Below are 20,955 nucleotides of genomic sequence, written 5' to 3' on the forward strand. Positions count from 1 at the left end.
ATACCGCCCAGCCCTAATACTATCATGGCGTCTGAGTCATCTATTTTTCTCACATATCAAAAGATCTCACTACATTTGTACTGGTGGAATACAGGTGAAATATAGGGAAACAGGGAAGGGTGATAACTGGGCAGGGGGGAAGGGTGGGTGCAAAGAAGGGGTAAGGGCGAAAAGGAGATTGGAGGGAGGGGGAGGAACAGTAAAGAATAGGGAAGCATGGGTGGGGAGGAAGGGGAGTCATAAATAACTAAAACCACAAACCTGAGCACCATCAGCCGACTCGTCCATGTTGAAGGCCTTTGTCCATCGCTACAGGAGAGCTAGTAGTGAGGTCGGAGAAAAGGTCCCATGGATAGAAAGGAGCCTAGGCTGTGCGGTACAGAGGAGTTTCAGTAAACGCAAACAATGGTGGCCAGAATGCAGTATACCAATCAGTGGTACCAGAGGAGTCTGCCATCAGCTCCTCCATGCGACTGAGGAAAATAACCTCTTTATACCAGTTGGAGATTGTTGGAGGGCTTGCATCCTTACAGTGTCTAGGTATCGTGGTCCTAGCCGCCATCAAAAGGAAGTGGGCCAAAGCTTTGGAAGGGGATTTCCTAGTCATCGGCAGAATAAATGCTTACATCTTTTAAATGGCAGGAACTCTTCAGGGAAAACACACAGGCACAAAATCTAATTTAGATATGATGTTTCAGTTATGAATATAGCTAAATGATCAACCACAACATCAAATTTGCAGCAGATCCTGTTTGTGTGAATGTATCCCGAGTGTCTATTCACATGTACAGGATCTTGCGCATATTTAATGCTGCAGATTTGAAGCTTTGTTCAATCATTTAGTTTACATTGAAGTCTGCAGCTTCAAATTTGCAGCATGAAATCTGCGTATGTACATGCTGTACATGTGAATACACCCTAAAGGGTTTTTCTGACCTTTTAAATTAGATAGCCTATTCTCCAGATAGGCCACCAATATCAGATTGGAAGGGTCTGACACTTGAAGAGGCTGTGTGGTTCACTTAAAGGGGTATTCCGCCCCTAGACATTTTATCCCCTATCCAAAGGATAGGGGATAAGATGTCAGATCGCCGCGGTGCCGCTGCTGGGGACCCCTGGGATCCCCGCTGAGGCACCGCGCTATCATTACAGCACAGAGCGAGTTCGCTCTGCACGTAATGATGGGCGGTACAGGGGCCGGAGCATCGTTACGTCACGGCTCCGCCCCTCGTGATGTCACGACCCGCCCCTTTCAATACAAGTCTATGGGAGGGGGCGTGGCGGTCGTCACGCCCCCTCCCATAGACTTGCATTAAGGGGATGGGCCGTGATGTCACGAGGGGCGGAGCCATGACGTCACGCTGCTCCGTCCCCCGTAACGCCCGTCATTAAGTACAGAGAAAACTCGCTCTGTGCTGTAATGATAGCGCGGTGCCTCAGCGGGGATCCCAGGGGTCCCCAGCAGCGGCACCGCGGCGTACTGACCTCTTATCCCCTATCCTTTGGATAGGGGATAAAATGTCTAGGGGCGGAATACCCCTTTAAGTAGGGCAGCTCTGCAGTTTCTTGCACTTCTGCAACTAAAAGTTTGGTTGTTGCAGAATGGGCAGCAGGAAACAATGAATAGGTCGTGGTGCTTTGACAAGTCTGGATAGGAGACATCATTACCTGATCGGTGAGGGACTCTCTTCCTTCACTCCTGCTGATCCGGTATTGATAGCCTTACATTTTACAAGGTTAGATAACCCTTTTAAAGGAAGTCCTACCCACAGGCAGCATGAAATCCAGGCAGGCCCTTTCATCACTAACAACTAAGTTTTTGTCTGAACCGCTGTGGTGTTTCAGAGAAAACATAGTTTAAAACTGAGCATTGGCATCAGGGAAGTCTCCAGGATCTTCTCAGTTTCCCAGCAGGTAAAGGAGGATCAGGCATGCTGGATTACTCGTAAAGATAAGGCCCCCGGGGGAGTCCTGCAGTGGCCCCTCTTGTCTCCATTCATGTGTAAGTGGGGAATGGTAGAGATAGATGTCGGCCAAACCAATGTTCTTTAAGCCAGTTAAAATGTCCATGTGACTGCCCATTATACATGTGCAGGTATATCACAATGGGGGAAATTTATCAAAACCTGTGCAGACCTAAAGTTGACCAGTTCCCCATAGCAACCTTTTTAACATTAAAGGGGTACTCCACCCCTAGACATCTTATCCCTTTCCAAAGGATAGGGGATAAGATGTCTGATTGCGGGGGTCCCGCCGCTGGGGACCCCCCGCAATATAGCATGCGGCACCCGCCTGTTTCTTGTCCGGAAGCGCTGGAGGGTCTGGGTCGCGTCCAAGGGAACGGAAGTCCGTGTCGTGACGTCACGGACTTCCGTTCCCGTGGTCATGCCCCCTCCCATAGACTTGCATTGAGGGGACGGGACGTGACGTCACAGACTTGTGGTTGTGACCCAGACCCTCAAGCGCTTCCGGACAAGAAACAGGTGGGTGCCGCATGCTATATTGCAGGGGTCCCCAGCGGCGCTCGATGTAGCCCATTAAAGCAAATAGGATCCATTGGGACCTGTTGTTGCCTGTTAACTGACGTTAAAGGCAATCAAAAGAGCTTGCTGGCCGTTTTTGGTCAGGGCACCACAGCAATGTGAAAGTAACCTAACATGACTGTGATATAGCGGAAGTTTTATGATTTAAAAATGTGAAAATCTAATCAATTAGGAAAAGTCTATAAACTGGCATAGTAATGCCAACCACTGCAGTCAGCGAGCTCCATAACTTTAGATATGTTGTTACTGCATAAAAGGGTCTTCCAATCTTCTAGGAAATTAGAGAAGGGAAAGGGCCTTTATCTATTATCCAAAGTGGAGAGTAGGTGCAGTTATGTTACATTATGCTTATCCTTTTGATGTCTAGGTAACTACCTATAGTGAGCACCTTATGGCCTGATCTGTTCGACTGTTCTTTGTTTCTAGACTACTACAACCCCAGATGGGCACCAGACACCAACCATATATCCTGCTGTGAGGGGGTCATGCACAGGATTTTGTAGCTTAAGTTTTGACCCCTCCCACCCTGATGGTAAAATGTCTGTAGATATGAACAGTCAAGGATCAGACAGCAATGAAGACTATGACCCGAACTGCGAGGAGGAGGATGAAGAGGAAGATGATGACCCAGGAGACATAGAGGATTACTACGTGGGAGTTGCTAATGACGTGGAGCAGCAGGGGGCAGACTCTTTTGACCCTGAGGAATATCAGTTTACCTGCCTCACCTATAGGGAATCTGAGAGTGCACTCAATGAGCAGATGGCTAGCCTGGCATCTTTGGTAATGGTGAGTAGTCATCCTTATGCATTCAGCAAACTTTGCAGGTGAGAATGAATTTATCAGCAAGTAACTATCTCAAGTGTTGAAAATTAAAGTATGTAACAAAGTTACTGAACTTTGGTTATATACTTGATAGCTGTCATCCATGTATCAGTTCAACAGCCATCTTACCACATAACATGGTAATAACTTGTGGGAAGGGCCCTCATACACATAGATTGCCAATGGGCAGTTGTAGACCCTGGAAGTGTAAAGAGCAGCAAGTACATAGATCCTGTTGGGCAGGTGGCTAAAAGTATTAAACTCCTTTTGTTAAACTAGTTTCTTGGGAGCTAACTACCTCTAAAATGATCTAGCCCTAAGGAGTTTCTTTATGGCCTTACAGCACACTTATGGGATCACTATACTGTGTATACTAGTTTGTGTGTATACTTGTTTGTTTTACCTTTATCTGTTGTGCTTCCTGCAACTGGTCTAATGACTGCTGAATGTGAATATTACCTCATTTTTAGGCTGACATCCATTATCATTGACTTCTAGCTAAACAACACTGCCCGCTATGGTGTTTGTGTTCAGTGGCATCAGAGATGTATATGCTGTATTAGGATGTTACATAACAGCCTGTTATCTGTGTGCTAGTCCACAAACCCAGGAAAAGTCATCCACCTATAGTCTGCATGGACTGTGCCTTGAGCCCTTCTGACACAGCGAGTGTTTCTCTCTTCTGCTGGCTAAGGGTTAATGCAGCGTCTGCCTCTGGGAACTGATAGGGCAGTGGCTGCAGGTAGTATGATCCTACCCGCATGCTGACTCATCAGTCTTACTCCGGACCAAAATGACTTATACATCCCAAGAGAAAGATCCCTGCTGGATCAATGGCTGCACTCTCCAGTGCGCTCACCACAGATGTCTTTATTTTCTCTGGTTTCTATATAACATCTACACAGAATTAGTATGTTCTCCAAATGCTTGCGTAAATCTCCTCTAGATAATCCAGCTTCTTCCCTCAACCATAATCACCAGTGGTACATTACATTCCTATAAAAAAAAAAGGGCCCTTCCCCCCTCATGGGTTCAGGGATTGATAGGATAGATTTTGTGTACTTCACTACTAAATATGTCAGTACAATATAAATGATTTGTAAGGCTCTAGTTACATTAGATTATGAGAACACATTTAGCATTTGCCTAACATAGTATATGCAGAATGTGTAGATTTGGGCCCCCATTCATCCAACAAGACCAATAGTTTCATCAGTCCTACCATTTTTTTTCTTTTTTTTTTTCTTTTCTTTGTAGAATAGCATAGTCAGCTATAATTTGGGTGGTTTATATATGGGTTAGCAGATCCTGTATGTGTTAATGTAGCCTTGAAGCAGTGTTTTCCAAGCAGCGTCTCCAGCTGTTGCAAAACAACTCCCACCATGCCCGGACAGCCGGAATGCGGTTACGTTCTCACATACAGGATCTGCTGCAGATTTGCTGCTGTATTTGATCATTTAGTTACATTTGGTTCGGGCATGCTGGGAGTTGTAGTTTTGCAACAACTGGAGATGCACTGCTTGGAAAACACTGCCTTATGGGTATAGAGTTGCGAAGAAGACTGCCCATTATAGGATGCTCCTACATAATTGACCACCATCAGTTTATTGATGCCAAGAATAACATCTGCAGTGATATTATTGCTTCAGAAACACCAATAGAAACGCAATGGATCCCATTATAATTCAATGGGGATTAGTTAGGATTTATTTGAAATAAATCCATCATGTAGCAGTGATAGCTTCGGTAATAATGGAAGCCATGACTGTGTTGGGGACAGGGCCATTTTTATTTTTATTTTTTGCTCGCTCTGCTTCCCTTTCTAGTTTCAGATTACGAGATTATGATGTAGTTCTGAGTTTCCAACTAGTGCTGGATTATTGGGTTTTGTAGGTTACCATTTGATTTTATATATATATTTTCCCTCTCTAGGTATCCCATTCTGTGGCTAAACTCATCTTGGTTCACTTTCATTGGCAAGTCTCAGAAATATTAGAGCGGTAAGTGTCCTATTAAGGGTATGTTAATTTTTTTTCCGTCAGTTACTTTGTCATTCACCTGCTGCTGCTCAATCTCCCTCCCCCTTTCCCCCTAATGTACCTTAAAGGGGTTCTCCACTGCTTTAACCTTCTTTGGCCAGTTAGTTAGTACTGTGGCTATATGTCATTAACGCTTTCTTTCCTGTTGCTAACGCTACTATATGTGTTTTGTTTTTTTTTTACCTTTTTTTTTACCTTTTTTTAACAGACCCGGAAGCTGGTTAATTCCTTAGTTTGCTGGCTTGCCTCGACCACCTTTTTTTTTTTTCTCCCGCCGTCATCTTGCCATCGATACGTCACCCTGCAGGGTGTTGTGTGGGAGGCCGGCCTGCCCCTTGCTCCGTTCGTGCCCGCCTCCTGCGCTAATGAATATTCTGCCGTCATAAGCGTGCACCTCCTTACTTTCAGCTTCTTCTAAGCTGAATGCTGATTGGGCTGCTTGCGGCGAATCTGCTCCGGTGATTGGCGCATGCGCAGTTCGTCTTCGATCGTGAGGGTCATCTGCGCATGTGCCATTGGGATGTCAGCCTCGGGCCTGATGCGCTGGGGGATTGTTAACACTAACCTAGGTGGCGGCGGGTGAAAAAAAAAAAAGTGGTCGAGGCAAGCCAGCAAACTAAGGAATTAACCAGCTTCCGGGTCTGTTAAAAAAAGGTAAAAAAAAAAAACACATATAGTAGCGTTAGCAACAGGAAAGAAAGCGTTAATGACATACAGCCACAGTACTAGCTAACTGGCCAAAGAAGGTTAAAGTAGTGGAGAACCCCTTTAAATCTCATAATGACTTTTCCTCTCCTCCCTACACATTGATTTTTATTTTTCCACTTGCAATGTTCCATTATAAGGCTACATTCACACTGCCAGCTGTCTCCTGCAGTGTGAAGCCCGTTATTTTAGGATCGAGAAAAGCAGGGTAAAAAAATAGTGCTTGCACAGTCTTTCTCACACTTTGGCGGCTATAGAATACAATGGGGTCTATCGAGACCCGTTATTTGGCAGTATGCTCCGGCAAAATTACTGCTGGCAAACTGCAGAATAAAATGAAATTTAAAAAAATATTTGCCGGCTGAATTTGCCGGAGCATACTAGCAGTGTGAAAGGGGCATAAGATCAATTTGCATTGCAGTTTTTTTTTCTGATCCCAGCATAGTCAATAGGGGTTTATTAAAGGTTGTTTATAATGTGAGAAACTTCTCTAAGAACAGATCAGTTGTCTATTTCCATTGTAAGGGTATAGTCACATGGTGGATTTTTATGCGGAATGTCTGGCCGGAAAATTTCCAGTGGACATCCCACAGACAGTAGGTGCCGGCAGAGCATAGCACTAGGGCGGCTCAGAAATGCATTCTGTAGATGATAATGCATTTCCGTGTGGGTTCTGCAGAATTAATTGACATGGAAATTTTAACTGCAGAGGCCAGAATCTGAGTTTCCACAGCAGATGTTTTTGCAACGTAAAAAAAATAGGACTTATGGCCATTCCATATACCACTCAATTCAGTGGTGAAGAACAAAGTTGACAGCATTGAGCGCTCAGTGCCAGGTACCTGTGTGAAATGAAAAGTACCCATTAACCTTACAATGGGTGGGTGAGAGAATTTTCTGCCCAGTATTAAATGACTGGTGGCCATGACATTTCTATATATGTTACTCTGCTTCTGAAAATGGTTTTAAAGTAACTATACTTTACATTAACATATTTTTTATACTCCAGTCATATTCTGGTGTTCAATATTCCTAACATTGTAAGGGAGGTCTTAGGGAGGTCTTATGATATACAGAACTGTATTGTGTCCCACTGGGAGGTTGATGTACTTTAAAAAGGATCTGTCACTAAAATGTTCTGTCCTATATAACAAGTATTTAAATACTAACTCTGAGCTCCCCCAGATGTAAACACTGAATTTCATGCAATGGAGTACAGGAGAGCTTACTCTGTAGATATGGTGAACCATCGGAAAGAGACTGTAATATTGAACCTGACTGGCAGCTTGGCAGACTAGAGGGATGGTTTGGTTCTTGCACAGGACGGTGTTCTTGATGTCAGTTTCTCAAATGACTGCAGGCTCAGCTCTTCAGTTTGTATCGTGTTTCATAGTTGCAGACGTGTTCAGTATGTAGCACTGGTTAATCCCATCTGTAGCATAAATATCAAGTGGCATCCTCCTTTATTGGTGGTTTGAATCAGTATACAGTCTGTACACAACTTTTTTTTTTTTTCTGGACAGACTGTAACCTTCTGACTGGTCCTCCAAATTTTTGCTCTGCTTGAAAAAAAGCCTTGCCGCTTCTAGTTGCCTTATAACCTCTGAGCGAGCAAGTCTCCTGGCAACAAACTAAGGGAGTCCACTACCGTACCCCAGCGATTAAAGTAATCATCAGAGTGACTGCCCCCATGATCTCTGAAAGTCAAAATCTATCTCTGTATGCAACACAGGGTCTTTACTCTTCTAGAAGGGACCACAATGGAAGGACACACATTCACACCCATACTCTCTATATAGACTACTCCTTTAAAGCAGATATTGTAGATGTCACTACATGTACACCTTTCTATCTAGGTAGTCTCTTCCTCACTGCATGCATCCTAATGCTCTTTCTTTTTTTCTTCTAGGCATAAACTGAATTCTGCACAGTTGTTAGTGGACGCCAGAGTTCAGCCTCTATTGTCTAAACATGTGAGTTTTTGAAATACATCTTTTCATTAACATACAAAGTCCAGACCATCCAAAGGGAATATTCTAGAGGAAAAAAGCTGTAGCGTAGCTCCTTTTTATGATGGCACCATAGCGGGGTGGCATTGTGTAAACTAAAAATAAAATAAAAAATGCTTCATCTACAAGTTGCCATTTTGTTACAGTTTTGCCCACATGCTTCTTAGTCTTTCCTCTATGCAAATACTCAGAGGGAAGTCAATTTTTAAGCAGCATTCCCGTTTGGGACCTTTTTATGGTATATACATAGGATACACCGTAAATGTCTGATGGATTTGGTTTTCACCTCTGGCCCTGTCCAGCCTGCCTGCGTCACGCAGAGGCAACTGGGAAGCTGAAAACAGGCAAGCAGACCATAGTTTGCCTGACTCACCCTGAAAGGAATAAAAGTTGTATAAACAGTGTAGCTTTGGATCTACGCTGTATCCATAACTCCTGAGTTAAGAAACATGGCACACCGCCATATTGTTAACACAGTTCTCGTTAAAGGGGTACTGCCCTGGAAAACTTTTTATTTTTATTAATTAATTGATGCCTTAAAGTTAAACAGTTTTGTAAATTACTTCTATTTAAAAATCTTACTCCTTCCAGTACTTGTCAGCTGCTGTATGCTCCACAGGAAGTTCTCTTCTTTTTGAATTTCCTTTCTGTTTGACCACATTGCTCTCTGTTGACCCCTTTCCATTTTGGGAACTGTCCAGAGGAAGATAGGTTTGCTATGGGGATTTGCTCCTACTCTGGACAGTTCCTAAAATGGACAGAGGTGTCAGCAGAGAGCACTGTGGAACTTGCTGGGGAGCATACAGCAGCTGATAAGTACTGGAAGAAATAAGATTTTTAAATTTAAAAACTGTTTCATTTTCTGGCACTAGTTGATTTAAAAAATAAAAATGTTTTCCAGTGGAGTACCCTTTTTAAAGTCAATAAAATTGACTGCTCAAAACAGTTTGTTCAGCTGTTTTCTGCTTCCCACCCACTGCAAAGGGCTGGGGCTCTTATTCTCAAAGGTGCGAATCCTGCAGATACGTCCTAAATGTTTTAGATGGGAACACAAAAAAGAAACCTGTCTAGTTGGTAACCTTTGGGGAGTTGTGTTTTTACACAATGCCTTTTATGGTAGAACAGCCATGGTATCATGTCAGCAATACCAAATTGACCATTTAACTTAAAAAATAAATAAATAAATAAAAATATTGCCCTATTCTGAAATCTATAAGTTTTGTTATCTTTTCATCTACAGAGTGATGTGAGGGCTAATTTTCAGAATTAAGACAATCTTTTATTATGATTATTATTATTATTATTATTTGCTAAATGGGTAAAGGAGGTTATTAGAATTTTCTTAGGATAGAGTATTTTTTACAGCTTTTTGAAAACTTTTTTTTGTTTTTTTTGTTTTAAGAAGCAATTTGATTTCTTCTACAGCTTAATGTCATGCTGTTGTCAGGAATATACAATATTAAACCTCACAAATGACAAAACATTTGTTTCCATGTATGAGAAACAATCTATTTGGCGATCATGAGTTTATCCCTCCGCTTGTTCCGGTGACTTGAACAAGCGGAAATTAAAAATGGAAATACCATTACTGAAAATCACTGATGGGAAGGGTTTGATACTAATTTCAATAAGGTCTGAGGTTCTGTCCCTGTGTAACACCATATGAACACTTTGCATATAGATGTAACCTCTGACTTCACAAGTTGGTACACATCTGATCTATCAACAGAATATTATTTGTGATCTGTTTCCAACAGTGGCCTGGAACCTGTGGATTCCCAGCTATGGTGAAGTACAGCTCCAAGCATGGGTAGACTGATAGTTCACCTTAGCTGGGCGGTTGCATGCCATTAACTTGTATCGGTCTTTTAGTTTTGAGCTGAACACCATAATGACACAGCGAGTCACATTCTTAAAGGGGTTATCCAAGAAAAAACTTTTTTTTTTTTTATAAATCAACTGGCTCCAGAAAGTTAAACAGATTCGTAAATTACTATTAAAAAATCTTAATCTTTTCAGTACTTATCAGCTTCTGAAGTTAAGGTTGTTCTTTTCTGTCTAAGTGCTCTCTGATGACACGTGTCTCGGGAACCACCCAGTTTAGAAGAGGTTTGCTATGGGGATTTGCTTCTAAACTGGGTGTTTCCCGAGACAGGTGTCATCAGAGAGCACTTAGACAGAAAAGAACAACCTTAACTTCCGAAGCTCATAAGTACTGAAAAGATTAAGATTTTTTAATAGTAATTTACAAATCTGTTTAACTCTCTGGAGCCAGTTGAGATAGAGTATTCCTGGATAACCCCGTTAATATAAAATGAATAGGCTAAGTGAGGACTGCTTGGGGGGTTACCACAACAATCACAAGAATTTTGAAGTCACCTGGTATTCATTCCCTATATGATAGCAGGCAGGGTATTTCTAAATTCATCTGGCCTTTTAGTAGCTTTCTGAGCTTGACGTGAACTTGCATTTCCTATTTGTGTTTGCATATGAAGAGGTGGTGATGTACGGTCTAAGCTTGGTCTTTCCTCTGTCTTCAGGTTATGGCACATTCCTCTCATCACTGCGCAGTCTGCATGCAGTTTGTCCGGAAGGAGAACCTGCTGTCTCTTGCCTGTCAGCATCATTTTTGCCGCAGCTGTTGGGAGCAGCACTGCACAGTCCTAGTGAAAGATGGTGCTGGCGTTGGTGAGAACTTACACAATGTCTTATGCAAACTTCTTATTTTATTGGGACATTGATTTTATTTTCACTTCATGTAATTTTAATTTTTATTTCCTCCTCTAACTCTTCTTTAGGTATCTCCTGCATGGCCCAGGAATGCTTGCTCCGAACGCCGGAAGACTTTGTTTTTCCTTTACTGCCTAATGAGGAGCTGAAAGACAAATACAACAGATACCTTTTCAGGGACTATGTAGAGGTATGTAGAGGTACAACTGATTGAATACAAGGTAGTCTGGAACAAATCTCATCTTTCATCGTTGACAAAGGCTCGGTCCTTCCCCATGCAGTTTTGTATGCTTAGTCAGTTCATGTTGAGGTGGTTTCTCTTACAGTAAGGAGAACATCTGTTGATACTATTAAAACATACCAGTGAACCAATGTAATTTACTTGTGAACACTCCAGCATTGGAGACAAGAGTCCTTCTTACCCAGCAGTATGCAGTAGGCAGAAGAACTGGTGGCTCATATAAGAATTTAACCTATGGTTAGGAGACCTTGTGCTAGGATTTGTTAGAGGTATCCAGCTTTTAAAAATTGATTGCCTGTCTTCCGGATAGATAACTCCCAATGGAGTGAATGATGCAACATGACTCGATGGCATATTTGAGTGATGTCTCATCGCTTTATAAGATGGGACTAACTCTGTAAATCTATTCTATCTTGCTCAGTATTACTACTTACTAGTAGCTCATATGAATTTGGTGACTTCTTGTACCGTTTTTTTCTCTCCCCCCCCCCCCCCCCCACTTCAGAGCCATTATCAGCTCCAGCTCTGCCCTGGTGCTGACTGTCCAATGGTCATACAGGTTCAAGAGCCAAAGGCTCGTCGAGTGCAGTGCAATAGGTGCAGCGAGGTCTTCTGGTAAGTACTTGAAATAGACTATTTGGAAATGTTCAAAATTGGTTTCAGATCACTGTTGACCCTTTATATGCATGCACAATAAATGGGGCCAGCGCCACTTTAAAGGGGTACTCTCGTGGAAACCTTTTTTTTTTTTTTTTTTTAATGAACTGGTGCCAGAAAGTTAAACAGATTTGTAAATTACTTCTATTAAAAAATCTTAATCCTTCCAATATGTTTTATGGGCTGTATACTACAGAGGAAATGCTTTTTCTTTTTGGATTTCTCTGATGTCATGACCACAGTGCTCTCTGCTGACCTCTGCTGTCCATTTTAGGAACTGTCCAGAGCAGTATATGTTTGCTATGGGGATTTTCTCCTGTTCTGGACAGTTCCAAAAGTGCACAGCAGAGGTCAGCAGAGAGCACTGTGGCACCAGTTCATTAAAAAAAAATATATATATATTTCCACGAGAGTACCCCTTTAAGCCAACATTGGGGCGGCATCTAGAAAAATTTACTTTAAGTTTCTCTGTAGTAAATTTTTTTTCTCTAACAGTACATAGTCATCTTAAATGACCCTCCTATAAAATGACTTCCCCCCCCCCCCCATTTTGCAGAATACAATGTTCAGTTTTGAAATCTGATCTGATATCTTTTCAAACCTGGAAAGGATATTATTTGTAATCTCACTAAATCTTTCAGCATGATGATCCAGCCATAAGCCTTTTATTACAAGCCTTCAGACCCCAATGGGTTAATGTTTTAGGGAAAAAAATCTGAAAACTGCCATCCTCTGCCAGGGCTATTTTTAAAAAGCGGCTGGCTACACAGCGTCTGTAAAACCCTTGCCATTTACTTTGACCCCTCTTGCACTAGGTAGGCTTGTTAAAGCTGTGCTTCAGAGCCACCTTTTGTGCATTATAAATATATAAATGTCACTTTCTCATAAACAGTGTTTCCTCCTTTTAAGGACAATATCTGCTATTGTATTATATGCAGTTATCATCTTCCTTACTTTTTAAGTTTGTAACTTGTCTACATGTTTTCATCAGCTTCCGGTGTCGCCAAATGTACCATGCTCCCACAGACTGCGCCACCATCCGGAAGTGGCTAACGAAATGTGCAGATGACTCGGAAACTGCAAACTACATCAGTGCTCACACTAAAGATGTAAGATGCCAAATACACTTTTAGGAGACTGTGCAGATCTTGGTTCATGTATCCTATTTTGATTCTAGCAAATTTAAGAGGGGGTTCTTCAGTTTTGTGTAACTTAAGCTTAGACATCATAAAATGAAAAATTCTGCAACTAATGTTTTGTGTTTCAATTCCTCACCATTTTCAGGATCTTTGCTTTCTTTAATTAAGAGATTGACAAGGGTGAGTAATTGATAAAAAGTAAATTGCAAAGTTGCAGGACTTTTTATGGTACAGTTAAAGGGGCTTTTCAGGCACCATATATAGATGACGTATCCTCAGGATAGGGTATCAATATCAGATCAGTGGAATGCCACCCAGCATCCCCACCAATCACCTGTTTGCTAGAGCCATGGTGCTGACATACAGAGAAAAATAGTTGAAAGCAGATAACTCTGTATAGAGATTTCTTCCAAAAACAGCACTACATTGAACCTCAGGTTGTGTGGTATTGCAGCTTGGTTCCATTGAAGTGACTGGAGCCATATTGTAATGCCACACACAACCTGATGGCAGGTGTGGTGGGGTTGTGTTTTGCATACATTATCTGGTTAACCCCTTTTAAATGGAGCTGTCATCACTTTTCATACTATCAGAACCATGAGTAACTGGAGCACACTCTGCTGACTTCTGCTTGCCCCTCAGGCCTTTGTTGATAGATCACTCCTTACAGTGGGGCAAAAAAGTTTTTAGTCTGCCACCAATTGTGCAAGTTCTCCCACTTAAAAAGATGGAGTGTAATTTTCATCGTCGGTATACCTCAACTATGAGACATAATGAGAAAAAAATCCATAAAATCACATTGTCTGTTTTTTTTTTTTTATTTATTTGCAAATTATGGTGGAAAATAAGTATTTGGTCAATAACAAAAGTTCATCTCAATACTTTGTTATATACACTTTGTTGGCAATGACAGAGGTCAGATGTTTTCTGTAAGTCTTCAAGGTTTTCACTCACTGTTGCTGGTATAGTGGCCCATTCCTCCATGCAGATCTCCTCTAGAGCAGTGATGTTTTGGGACTGTCAAGTTCTTCCAAAGGTTTTCTATGGGGTTGAGATCTGGAGACTGGCTAGGCCACTAAAGGACCTTGAAATGCTTCTTACGATGCAACTCCTTGGTTGCCCGGGCGGTGTGTTTGGGATCATTGTCATGCTGAAAGACCCAGCCACGTTTCATCTCCAATGCACTTGCTGATGGAAGGAGGTTTTCACTAAAAATGTCACGATACATGGTCTCATTCATTCTTTCCTTTACACGGATCAGTCGTCCCTTAGCAGAAAACAGCCCCAAAGCATGATGTTTCCATCCCCATGCTTCACAATAGGTATGGTGTTCTTTGGATGCAACTCAGCATTCTTTCTCCTCCAGACATTACGAGTTGAGTTTTTACCAAAAAGTTCTACTTTGGTTTCGTTTGACCATATGACATTCTCCCAATCCTCTTCTGGATCATCCAAATGCTCTCTAGCAAACTTCAGACGTGCCCGGACATGTACTGGCTTAAGCAGGGGACACATCTGGCACTGCATGATTTGAGTCCCTGGCGGTGTAGTGTGTTACTGATGGTAGCCTTTGTTACTTTGGTCCCAGCTGCCTGCAGGTCATTCACTAGGGCTGGGTTCTAGGATTTTTTTTCTCACCGTTCTTGTGATCCTTTTGACACCACGGAGTGAGATCTTGCGTGGAGCCCCAGATCGAAGGAGATTATCAGTGGTCTTGTATGTCTTCCATTTTCTAATAATTGCTCCCACAGTTGATTTCTTCACACCAAGCTGCTTGCCTATTGCAGATTGTCTTTCCAGCCTAGTGTAGGTTTACAATTTAGTTTCTGGTGTCCTTCGACAGCTCTTTGGTCTTGGCCATAGTGGAGTTTGGAGTGTGACTGTTTGAGGTTGTAGACAGATGTCTTTTATACTGATAACAAGTTCAAACAGGTGCCATTAATACAGGTAATGAGTGGAGGACAGAAGAGACTCTTAAATAAGTTGTTACAGGTCCGTGAGAGTCACAAATCTTGCTTGTTTGTAGGTGACCAAATACTTATTTTCCACCATAATTTGCAAATTCTTTAAAAATCAGACAATGTGATCTTATGGAATTTTTTTTTTCTCATTAGGTCTCTCAGTTGAGGTATACTTATGATGAAAATTACAGGCCTCTCCCATTTTTGTTAGTGGGAGAACTTGCACAATTGGTGGCTGACTTAAAACTTTTTTGCCCCACTCTATACCTAAACAAAAAGAGATCCGTTGATAAAGTCTGGGGTGGCAGGGAGAAGTTGCAGCATGAAAGTGATGACAGGTTAATGAGAGCTGAACTGTGATAACCCAGCAAAATACCCAATTAAATCAGTAAATTACTCACAAGTATAAGAGCCATTTTAGGTTCTCCGTGTTGTCTACAGAAGGGGGGCATGTTTAACCCCTTGTGTACTCGGGTTTTTCCGTTTTTGCACTTTCGTTTTTTCTACCTCCACCTTTTAAAAATCATAACCCTTCCATTTTGCCCCCATATGAGGGCTTTTTTTTTTTTTATTTTTTTTTTGCACCACCAATTCTACTTTGTAAGGACATCAGTCATTTTATCCAAAGATCTACAGCGAAACAAACAAAAAAATCATTGTGCGACACAATTGAAGAAAAAAACTGCCATTTTGTAACTTTTGGGGGCTTCGGTTTCTACACAGTTTTTTTGGGAAAAATGACACCTGATCTTTATTCTGTAGGTCCATACTATTAAAATGATGCCCAATTTTTATAGGTTTGATTTAGTCATACTTCTGGAAAAAATCATAACTACATGCAGGAAAATGAATACGTTTATAAACCCTTATAACTTTTTATTTTTCTGCATACGGGGATGTATGAGGGCTAATTCTTTGCACAATGATCTGAAGTTTTTATCAGTACCATTTTTGTTTTATCAGACTTTTTGATCGCTATTTATTCACTTATTTTTTTTTTTTGTTGTAAAAAGTGATAAAAAATACGCTGTTTTGGGCTTAGGAATTTTTTTTACGTGTACGCCGTTGACCATATGGTTTAATTAACAATATTTTTGAAGTTCGCACATATACGTATGCGGCAATACCACATATTTTATTTACATGTTTGTTTTTTTTAAATGGGAAAAGGGCGTTGATTCAAACTTTTTTTAGGGAAGGGGTTAAATCATCTTTTTTTTTTATTTTTTTACACGTTTTTATTTTATTTGCAATGTTATAGCCCTTATAGGGGACTATAACATGCAGTACATTGATTGCCAGCACTGATGAATGTTCTGCCATAGCATTGCATTGAGCAGTGTTATCGGCGGTCGATTGCTCAAGCCTGGATCTCAGGCTTGGAGCAATCATTCGTCGATCTGACGTGCCGGAGGCAGGTAAGGGACCCTCCGCTTGTGTTCTAGCTGATCGGGACACCGCGGTGGTCCTGATCAGCCCGTCTGAGTTGCCTGAATGCTTTTTTTTTTATTTTATTTATTTTTTACATTTTAGATGCAGTGATCAACTTTGATCGCTGCGTCTAATGGGTTAAAAGCGCACGCCACCGCGATCGTTGACATGCACTATTAGCCCCGGGTTCCAGCTACTGTTAACCGCCGGGACCTACCCGATATTGCGGGAGTGGGCGCAGGACGTACAGGTACACCCTGATTCTCCAAGAGGTTAAAGGAAAACTCAGCCAGGTTCACCCACACTAAACCCAATACACTGTTAGTGTGGGTGAACAGGATTCCAACGAAATTGCTTTAGTAGGTACCGAGATATCCCGAGTTCGGTTCTTGTATGCCGAGCGCAGCACTGTGGAGGCGGGGCACCCCCGCTGGCCGCTTCTATCTTCCTCAGTTACCTCTTAAATCTCCCCCTATGAATATTTAAATATTATCAAAACTTGTGGAAAGGAAAAGTTGCCCAGTTGCCCATAGCAACCAATCAGCGTTTCTTTCATTTTTAACAAGGCCTCTGCAAAACAAAAGAAGCGTTCTGATTGGTTCACCAGTCACCAGTCACGTGAGCGCAGTGCTCTCTATGCAGAACGCATGGGTCAGAAGATTTTCCCCTGCTTTCCAGTCATGATTAAATCTTCTGGCGCATGCGCTCTGCAGAGAGCGCTGCGCTCATGTGACGTGGAGTTAGAGACTATGAATATTTAAATAGTGGGGACGGTATTATGAGGTAAGTGAGGGAGATAGAAGTGGCCAGCCGGGGGGGTTGCCGCCTCCACAGCAAAGCGCTCTGCATACAAGAATGGAACATCGGAAGCTGATATTTCGGGACCTACTAAAGGGATTTCAGTAAGTGACCCCTCGTTGGGATCCTGTTCACCTACCCAGTGTATTGGGTTTAGTGTGGATGAACCTGGCTGACCGTTTTCCTTTAACATAGACTTTAGCGTTGACATGTAGCACGATATTCCTTTAAGAGTCTGGCATTTCCAGCAGCTGTCTTCTGTGTCAGAGCTCCTAGTCTGATCCAGATTCATGTAAGCAGTGTAGCTGGCTCACAGTAGTCTCATTTTCAAGTTCACAGTGTTTTAACGCCTCTTATTCAAGAAAAACTTAACTCTTTTCTAAACCTCTTAGTCACGTTGGATTTTTGCTAGAATGGGGGGAAGGAGTAGTGTAGCTAATGCCAGCTATATTTGGTAAGTGTTTTGAAGGGGTATTACTACTTGTACATTTAAAATGCCTATTAGAGACCCTCATCTAGTAACATGGGGGAACTGCTTCGGTCACCGAACTGCAAGAAATTATCACAAGGTAGATGTAGGCTTGGAAATTGTTCTGCAGGAATGTTGCCAAATGCAGACAGGACAGCTTGTCACAGTTGCTGCAGATTAGTTGGAGGTGCTGACATGTTCTGAACAGCCCGTTCTACGTCTTCCTAACTCACTGTCATGTTCCTGGAACCAGTCCAGGACCCATCCATGACTATACAACCCGTGTCATAGTGCATTGTCCTACCGAATGTGTCCTTCTGCCATAAGGGAAATGGCTATCATGAAGGAGTTGATATGGTCCAGATTTATTAAAGGGAAGTGATGTTGATCAAAATGGTGCTTACCTCTTCTAGCTGCTGCCTTTCCCAATCTGTATATGTAAATTAGGATTTCTCAATCGGCTCCATTGGGGGACACAGACTGTGGGTATATGCTGCTGCCACTAGGAGGCTTGACACTAGGCAACAAGAAAAGTCGTCCCCTCTCAGCAGGATTTACCCGCCCACAGGCACCTGAGCTTATCAGTTTTATCTTAGTGTCAGTAGGAGGCAGACACAGGTCTGGAGCTCTGGTTGCTTATTTTTCTTATTTTTGAGTTTAATGATGTATAGTTAGAATTTTCTCTCCCTTTTATTGCTCTCTTTTTAGTTGGGGTCTGAGGAGCATAACGTTCACTGTTTACCCATTTGGGAAGAAGGGGCACAGACATAGTTATGCACTGTCAACCTCTTCTCGCTACTGGTCAGCACCTGGGGTTGTACCTCTGGGTCTGGGTCCCCCTACCTTCCCTGTTCGTCTCGCTGTTTAAGCCCAGCATGATGCAGGTGTTTACTAGCTGACTGAAGACTTAATTAGGTAAATTTTCTAAGGATAAGGTGAGTATTTCTCTTACTTTCTTTTTAGGTTTCTATCCCTTCTCAGGATTCTAAACCTCTGTAGCACCCCTATTTGGAGCCCACTCTTTTTTATTCACTCTGGGGACAGTCTCCTTCTGAACAATGGGAACAGAAATAGTGGTGCAGGACATTTTAATGTGTTTTTTACATTACTAAGGACATTTTCACTGCCCTGCTCGCTCCTGCTTTGTGCGCATGCGCATATTTTCGCATCAGCCATATGCGATGCAACTGGAGCTTCTGTTCTCTGTCTTCCACGCTGTTCGCGCACAGCTGACAGCTCTCCTTTCTCCCGGCCACACTTTCTTTAGTTACATATAGTTAGTACGGTCGAAAAGACATATGTCCATCAAGTTCAACCAGGGAATTAAGGGGTTGGGGTGTGGCACGATATTGGGGAAGGGATGGGATTTTATATATTTCTTCATAAGCATTAATGTTATTTTGTTCCAGGAATGTATCTAATCCTGTTTTAAAGCTGTAAATTTTTCCTGCTGTGACCAGTTCCTAAGGTAGACTGTTCCATAAGTTCACAGTTCTCATGGTAAAGAAGGCGTGTCGCCCCTTGAGACTAAACTTTTTCTTCTCCAGACCGAGGGAGTGCCCCCTCGTCCTTTGGGGCGGTTTAACCTGGAACAGTTTTTCTCCATATTTTTTGTATGGGCCATTAATATACTTATATACGTTTATCATATCCCCCTCTTAAACGTCTCTTCTCAAGACTAAACAATTGTAACTCCTTTAATCGCTCCTCATAGCTAAGATGTTCCATGCCCCATATTAGTTTAGTCGCGCGTCTCTGCACCCTTTCCAGCTCCACAGTGTCCCTTTTTATGTACAGGCGACCAAAACTGAACAGCATATTCCAGGTGAGGCCGTACCAATGCTTTATAAAGGGGGAGTATTATGTCCCTGTCCCTTGAGTCCATGCCTCTTTTTATACATGACAATATCCTGCCGGCTTTGGAAGCAGCAGCCTGACATTGCATGCTATTCTGTAGTCTGTGATCTTCAAGTACACCCAGATCCTTCTCTACCAGTGACTCTGCCAGTTTAATCCCCCCTAAGACATACGACGCATGCAGGTTATTAGTACCCAGATGCATAACTTTACATTTATCCACATTGAACCTCATTTGCCAAGTGGATGCCCAGACACTTAGTCTATCCAAGTCATCTTGTAACTTATGCACATCCTCTATAGACTGTACCGTGCTACAAAGCTTGGTGTCATCTGCAAAGATAGAAACAGAGCTGTTAATACCATCCTCTAGATCATTGATAAATAAATTAAACAACAGCGGGCCCAGTACTGAATCTTGGGGTACACCACTAATTACCGGGGACCAATCAGAGTACGAATCATTGACCACCACTCTCTGGGTACGATCCATGAGCCAGTGTTCAATCCAGTTACAAACTAAAATTTCCAAACCCAAAGACCTTAACTTACCTGTCAGACGTCTATGAGGGACAGTATCAAATGCTTTAGCAAAATCCAGAAACACTATATCCACAGCCATTCCTCTGTCAAGGCTTCTACTCACCTCTTCATAAAAGCAAATTAGATTGGTTTGACAACTTCTATCCTTAGTAAACCCATGCTGGCTATCACTTATAATACAATTATCCCCTATGTATTCCTGTATGTAATCCCTTATAAGTCCTTCAAACAATTTACCCACAATGCACGTTAAACTTACCGGTCTATAGATTCCTGGGGAAGACCTAGAGCCCTTTTTGAAGATTGGCACCACATTCGCCTTGCGCCAGTCCCTTGGCACAATACCAGACACCATAAACAGGGGTACAGATATTACTGAACTTGCCTCTCTAAGAACTCTTGGGTGCAATCCATCTGGCCCTGGAGATTTGCTTACATTTATATTACTTAACTTACCTTACCTTGTTACATTCTTTTTTCTTTTTTTTTTTTTTTCAGTGATTGCCGTGGCGTGTTCTCCTCACGGAATTTAGCTCCGCCCACTCCACTCTGGCAGGGATTCTGGCCCTATAGCGATTCAGCGCGTGTATTGGGGGTTTTGGTATTTACCTATCAACGCGGTACGCATGCTGCTGGTCCTGCCCCCTCATTCTCATTGGTCTAGCCCTCCCTCTCTCTCTTCTCTGCTGAGGACTGGCTTTTCTTCACACAGCCTGCTTCTTCTCTTCCTGAGGGACACATACACTGGGTGAGACTGCTCCATTTTTACTTTTGCTTGCACTATGGCTGAAACCAGAACTATTCCCCCCCTCTTCCAGACAGGTCCCTGCGGCCCTGGTCACCTATTATGCCTGTGTGGGCTGCAAAACTAAAATGCCTTGTGGTTCTGCTGAACCCATTTGTCCGGCCTGCATCACTGCGTGCCCTGGCCCTCCTGGTATATCATCCCAGGACGTTCCACCAGAACCTGTGGGCTCTGCTCTTGGGTGTCTTCCATCTTGGTGATTC

The 20,955-nt window shown here is 42.4% G+C and overlaps 1 protein-coding gene across 2 annotated transcripts in view; it reads left to right on the forward strand.

The window, feature by feature from the left end:
- Positions 1-20,955, forward strand: part of ARIH2 (ariadne RBR E3 ubiquitin protein ligase 2) — a 42,671-nt gene that overhangs the window by 8,937 nt on the left and 12,779 nt on the right. For both annotated transcript variants that reach the window (XM_056524819.1, XM_056524818.1), the window contains exons 2-8: positions 2,970-3,332; positions 5,301-5,368; positions 8,022-8,085; positions 10,662-10,809; positions 10,920-11,041; positions 11,598-11,707; positions 12,741-12,858. In XM_056524819.1, coding sequence (XP_056380794.1) covers positions 3,081-3,332; positions 5,301-5,368; positions 8,022-8,085; positions 10,662-10,809; positions 10,920-11,041; positions 11,598-11,707; positions 12,741-12,858 — 882 coding nt within the window. In that variant the 5' untranslated portion in view covers positions 2,970-3,080. The remainder of the gene's footprint in view (positions 1-2,969; positions 3,333-5,300; positions 5,369-8,021; positions 8,086-10,661; positions 10,810-10,919; positions 11,042-11,597; positions 11,708-12,740; positions 12,859-20,955) is intronic.

Source organism: Hyla sarda, chromosome 6 (assembly GCF_029499605.1).
Source record: "Hyla sarda isolate aHylSar1 chromosome 6, aHylSar1.hap1, whole genome shotgun sequence".
Taxonomy (NCBI): Eukaryota; Metazoa; Chordata; class Amphibia; order Anura; family Hylidae; genus Hyla; species Hyla sarda.